Raw genomic sequence first — 6,000 nt, 5'->3', positions numbered from 1 at the left:
CTCCCATTTGGAGATGATCCCAAGGCAAGCCTACCCCGGGGCTCCCCACTTGTCATATGGGGGTTCACATGCTTAAGGCTCACAGCACTGAGCAACAAAGGGCTCTCAGCTCTGCCAAGTCCTAAAAGATGCCCCACAAAACACAGTTGTGCTGGGCAAGTGGCCACAAGCCTATGCCTGGGAGAGCCCCCTCCTATCCAGGCAAAAGGCTTCTCAGTGGTTCCTCTGGGGGTGCTGAGCAGAGTCTGTGATTGGAGCATCAGGCTTTCAAGATTTACATCTTTATTAAAGACTGTGACAGTGGAAGCAGGGCAGAACACCCCTCAGTCACATCTGAAAACAGCGCACACGGTGGGGATGGAAATCAGTTGGGCCCAGTCTCCCTTCCTCCTTCCATCTGCATCAATCTATTTCCATCGGTGCTTCAGAACCAGCGCCTGCTTTAACAGTCTGGCATCAGAATCTTATTTTAAATGCATCAAAGTTCACTGTTAGAGCCAGCACTCCAACTGTGGAAACAAGACCCTGCGGAATTCCTCAGTGGGTCTTCAGGGCCCCCATGGGATGGAGCTGCAGTATGGGCACACACATTTCACCTATGTGAAAGCTGAGGTCATCAGCCATGGAGGCTAGAGGTCTTGGAAAGCATCCCAGGAGCAGGGAGCCAATGAGAAGGGATGGGAGGGAGGAGGAGGAAGGGTCTGTTGTTCTGCTAATCAGAGAGGACAACCCTGGCCTGCCTCTGTTCTGCTGTTGACCTCTGATGTGACCACAACGCTGGGGACTAACAGTTTGGAATGGTAGCTAGAATTCAAGGATGAGAAAGCTTCCTGTCCACTGCCTCAGAGGCCTGCTTTCCATTCCCAAAAATGCAGGATGGCACAGAGGGATGGCAGCTCTGAGACCATGGAGGCCAATCAGTCCACTTTACAGATGGGGACATTAGAGCTTAGGAAGGGGCCTGTTCCTAGGCCACACTCACTGCACAGTCAGAGATAGGGACGGGACTTTCTCTCCTGTTCCACACTGCTTCCCCTTGGAGGAGCAGTCTATGAGAGCCGCGGTTCTCAAACTTGAGCATGCACCAGCACCACCAGGAGAACCTGTTAAAACACAGACTGCTGGGCCCCACCCTGAAGATTCTGATTCCAGAGGCCTGCAGTAGAGTCCACGGGTCTGCCTTTCTAAGAAGCTCCCAGGGGATGCTAATGCCGCAGGTCCTGGACTACATACTGAGTAGTGCTGGGTACTCCTTGGGACGGCTGAGGGTGAGGGCAGTGCAGGAAGAGCCAAGGGCCATGCTGTGAGGGGTCTGGTGGCCTGAGGACCAAAGAGCAAAGCTGTGGCCAAGTAGAGGTGTCTGTGCAGCCAGGAGGAAGGAAGCAAGCTTTGGAAGGTCAGGCTTTGGAAGCAGGGATGTGCATAGAACATCAGTTTCTGTCTTTGTTGATGAGGCCCCTCTGGGATGAAAGAAGGGAACAGAGTTGGCCTCTGGGCAGGTGGAGGGTGGGGGACCCTAACCTCATGAGGGGCAGTTTGGTTTGGAAGGCACTTTGAGTTGCCATGGGCTGCTGGGGCTGTAGCCAGCATCACCTCAGACTGTTCTCTGTGGGAGTTGTCAACAGGTGTCCTGGGGCAGGGGCTGGGGTCAGGACTGAGCTGTAAGGACACCCAAGGTAGTGGCAGGTGGGATGGATGGGGCAAGACCAGGGCCACCTAGAGAGACCAGAGGTCATGACTTCCTCACTCAAGACCTCCCTGGTTCTAGCTCCTGGAAGGAGGGGGCTAGGAGTCTGGTGCACACCTGGGGTGGTGGGTGCTCAGCTTTGGAACCTTCTCTGTAGGATTTTTAGAGAAGAGAAATTTGGTCCCAGAGAAAGGGAACTGATTCTGAACCAAATGACAACTGAGGGCTGGGTACCAGGACCTGGGAATGCTGTGATGGGTGGGGCCTGGCTCAGGGACCCCATCCCTCTCTGCCCACCAGAGACTCCAAGATGGTCACCCCCTCCTCTCAGCTCTGCTGGGAGGCCCTCTCTGCCAAGCCATGGCCAGCAAGAGGGGTGCAGACTCCTTCGGCCTGTGCCAGCGCCAGACCCTCCAACAGGCCTTCGAAGTAGGTACCCAGAGCCTGCAGGTTGACAGCAGGCTGGGCAGGGGGTAACGCGGTGGTCTGCAGGCTTAGGTAGCGGCTGTACTTCTTCAGGCCCCCCTTCCGGTCACGGCGGTGTGCGCTCAGCAGCTCCATGAAGCTCACATTGTGCAGGGCCAGGAGGCGGGCCTCAGCCCGGGGCAGCACAGCCGCCTGCACCAGGGGCTGCAGGGAGGCAAAGCACTGCAGGTTACTGAAGGGGTAGATATGCTGGGCCAGCTGGGGGCCCGGGGAGACCTCGATGAGGCGGCACAGGTCACGCATGGCCAGCACGGCAGCCATGGCACTGCGCTCGCTCATGTTTCTCGCTAGGTAGGTCTGGGCCAGGTTCTTGAGTTTGAAGCTGCTGGCCCCGGGCACACGCTCCTGGATGAGGGGCAGGGCAGCGAGGAAGCCCGAGATGGCCTCCTGGAATTCCCAGAGCCTGTTAATGTCCTCCAGGGCCTGGAAGAAGTTCGGGAGGCCAGGCCCCCACAGCTTGTAGCAGGCCAAGATAGGGCGGCGCATGGAGCTCAGAAAGCTGAGGAAGTGCTGCAGCCCCACCTCCAGCGACACGGCCTTGGAGTAGATGCTGAAGAAGGCTTCGGGCTGGATGACCACGCGGAACTTGCTTTCCCGGTTCACTGCAGCCAGCTGGCTAATCTTCTGGGCTGGGCAGGAGAGAAGGGCAGGGTGAGGACCCAGGGGCACAGAGAGCTCTGGGGTGGGAGCAGGGGGTCCTCTAGGGCTGCTGACCCACCATCTAGAGACCTCACCTTGGGGCCTGCTGGCAGTAGCCACACATCAGCCCCCAAATGCAGCTCTGACCCTGGTTCTGATGGGATAGCAGTCAGAAGGGGAGGCTCGGCTGCCCTCCAAACACTTTGTTCACCAGTTGGGGATCCAGCTCTCCCCTTCTTCACTACCAGCCCCAGAGTTGGCCAAACTCCATGGATCCAGGTCCCTCCTGTCTTCTGTCAGCCTCAGCCACTTACACTAGAGATCCCAAGCTGTTTGAACTTAGCTCTCCATCCCATGCTCCTTCCTCCAATTCCCTCAAGGACGCCAGCCCAGTTAGAGCCCTGGGACATACACAGCACTCCACTCAGAGCAAGGCCCAGAGCCTCCCACTGAGGTCTGCAAATGACTTTCCTGTACCATGAAAACACTTGCTGTTTCTGTCTGGCTGGGCTAGCCCCAATGTTAAGTCCATGCCACAGGGTAGGGCCTGGGGCTCTGGCTCAAGGAGGGGCATTTGCAGAGCCAGGGTAAGCACTGGAGGAAGTTGAGGGGCTTCCAGAATAAGGCGTCTGGTCCCTCTGTGACCTTGGATCTGTGGGCAGCCCTGTGCAGCCCCCTGTGGGACTGGCCCTCTACTCAGAAACGTGTAGCACAGCCAGAGGCCTTACTTGGATGACTGGGCTCATGGCAATGAGCTCGCACATTGTGTTTCTGTCTAGGAGTGTGTTCCCCAGGCTCTCCGTCTAAGAGAAGAACTGGTCAGAGGTGCACTTGTGGAGGCATCTGCCTCCCTCGCACACTCAGGCACTGGACAAGGCAGATATCTTTATTCAAGCCAGCAAATGACTCCCCCGGAGCCCAGGTGAGCCGGAGTGCTCTGCCCAGCCTGGCTGCAGTTGTTGGCCAGAGCTCAGCGCTCTCCCGCGCCTGACAGATGGCTCTGCCTGCACTTCTTTTTGGGACTCAGAGACTCAGTTAGAAAGGGGTGGGGGTAGCCCCAGGAGAACCCACTTTCATTGTCAATCTTGAGGTCAAAGAAAACCAGAGGTCTGTCTTCTGCTTGGGAGTCAGCAAGGTTCTCATCCAGGACCCTGAAGCTGCTGGGGCCTTCCAGCTGGAGGTCACTGGACTCACTGCTGCTGTCATCCAGCTCTCGGGAGGACTGCAACACAGAAAAACCAAGTGTCAGGGGTTCAGAGTGCCAAGGCAAGCACCTGTGCAGAACACTAGCAAGCTGGTATAGCTGGGGGGCATCTGCGTGCACATGAAGGAGGGTGTACCACTGGGAAAGGGGACATGTATGCACAAGAGAAGGTATGCGTGCATGAATGGGTGTGAATTGGGTGTGTCACATGTGAGGGTCACGTGTGTGAACCAGGGCATACACCTTCATGAGTAGGGGAGGGAAGGTGACACACACAGGTTGTGAACGTGCATGTGTGGGAATGAATCCAAGTGCTAAGCCTGTGTGTGCATGCACAGTTAAGTGTGAGCTGTGAACCTGCGTTGACACAAGCATATGGAAGTGTGAGAGAAAATGCCAGTGGGTATGTGCACGAGTGTGTTGTGCTGCTTATGGAGGCTCAGGGAAGGAGCCATCTGCTATGGCAGGCAGGACCTGAGATATCTGCTCCTAATTTCATATTTTTGGGCAGACTCAGAAGAAACACCAAAAACTTGGGATGGGAGAAAGAAGCCTCATCTTGAACCCCAGATGATTCTTTGGAAGGGGTCAGGAGCCTGCCTTTTCTTGTCCCCGAAGTCAGTCAAGGTGCCAGTGTCCTACACAAAGGCGAAGGGAAGGGCTGCTTAGCCTCCTGAAGGCCACATCTATGTAGACACCCAGGTCCTTGGCAGTGAGAGAGCAGTGGAGGCCCTTGGCATCTGACCCAGAGGCTTAGAGAAACCTGAGTTTTGGGAGTCCTTCAGGTGAGGTGTTCTCTCCTGCCCCAAGGTCCTGGTGGGAACACTGTTCGAGAAGCCATGGGCTGGGCAGCCAGAGGATGAGGGAAGGGCTCCAGCTCTGAGATTTTCCCAAGGGACTGGGAATATAGAGGGAGGTGGTGCCTCTGATGGTAACACAGAGTTAATTGCTTATCTGCTGAGCTGCCAAGCCCAGATGTTTAGTCTTTGGTGGCCAACTTGGAACCTTCCGTGAATGCCACCTGTGGACGTTAGCCAGAGACCAGCAAGGAAGAGACGTGGCCAGGATCACAGGGCCAATTGGGAGCATGGCTGGGACAGAGTCCAGGGTAGGCCTTGGGTTTTTCCTCTTTATGGACTGCCTCTGGCTTCTCAGTGAAGTTGGTGTCACCTGGCGCTAAAGCCTCAGTTAATTCTGGCCTCTGGCTAATGTCCCTGGCCTAGGAGACAGTGCATTTCCCCAGACCCTTCCAATGCCCAAGTGAAATATCTGTTTCCAACCAAGCTTCAACTGAGAGAAAAAGCATTTCCGCCTACGAGTCACCTAAGATGTGGTGGGTTTTCCTAGGAGTGGTAGGGTTTCACTTGATTTGCATTTCACAGCCCTGCTCCAGGCTCGCCAGCTTTCTGCCAGTCATTGTCAGAAGCACTCACTATGAATCCATCTAGAGCTGGCTTTGCCTCTTCATATGCAGGGATCTAGTCAGAGTCTGCCCAGCGCCTCGCATCTCCAGATCCTCATTTAGCCACGGTGTCAAAGGCTGATTTCACACGTCTTGCTCCGGGTGAGCCCACACTGCTGTCTTGCCTTCCCGACTCGGTTTCCTCCCTGTAAGGAGCCTTCTACAAGGCATCTTCCTAGCTTGTAGCTGGGTGGCTGGAGGCTCCACCTTCTCCCGCTTAGGGAGAATCCAGTTGTTTCCTCTCTCCAGGCTTCACTGGGCAGCAGCACTCTCCCACAAGCTGCCAGAGGGGCTGGGCTCCCCTCCTGGGTCCTCCCTGGTTCAGATCCCTGGTGCCAATAGCTGAGGCTGAGTCCATGCTGCCGCCTACTGACACCGCACACAGGACTTTCTCTTTTTCATTCTTCTTCCTGCTCCAAACGCAACTGCAAATGCCCCTTTGTGTTCCTGAGTGCCTCCACAAAGCTCAGGGCAATGTCCTCCGCCTTAGAACCAGTCTTCTCGCCTTCAGATCTGCTCTTC

General features: G+C 55.9%; 1 protein-coding gene across 5 annotated transcripts in view; it reads right to left on the bottom strand.

The window, feature by feature from the left end:
* Positions 1 to 265: 265 nt before the first annotated feature.
* Positions 266 to 6,000, bottom strand: part of PML (PML nuclear body scaffold) — a 54,116-nt gene continuing 48,381 nt past the window's right edge. For 2 of the 5 annotated variants that reach the window (XM_008015933.3, XM_008015934.3), the window contains 2 exons: positions 3,884 to 4,034; positions 266 to 2,802 (listed from right to left, as the gene is read on the bottom strand). In XM_008015933.3, the coding sequence (XP_008014124.1) occupies positions 2,015 to 2,802; positions 3,884 to 4,034 (939 nt within the window). In that variant the 3' untranslated portion in view covers positions 266 to 2,014. Of the gene's footprint in view, positions 2,803 to 3,680; positions 4,035 to 6,000 lie in introns of those variants that run through there. The other 3 variants (XM_008015940.3, XM_008015942.3, XM_008015938.3) reach the window with 2 other exon arrangements.

The sequence above is a fragment of the Chlorocebus sabaeus genome, chromosome 26 (genome assembly GCF_047675955.1).
Source record: "Chlorocebus sabaeus isolate Y175 chromosome 26, mChlSab1.0.hap1, whole genome shotgun sequence".
NCBI lineage: Eukaryota > Metazoa > Chordata > Mammalia > Primates > Cercopithecidae > Chlorocebus > Chlorocebus sabaeus.
The sequence above is the reverse complement of the archived record's forward strand: the minus strand, read 5'-3'. Positions and strand labels throughout refer to the sequence as shown.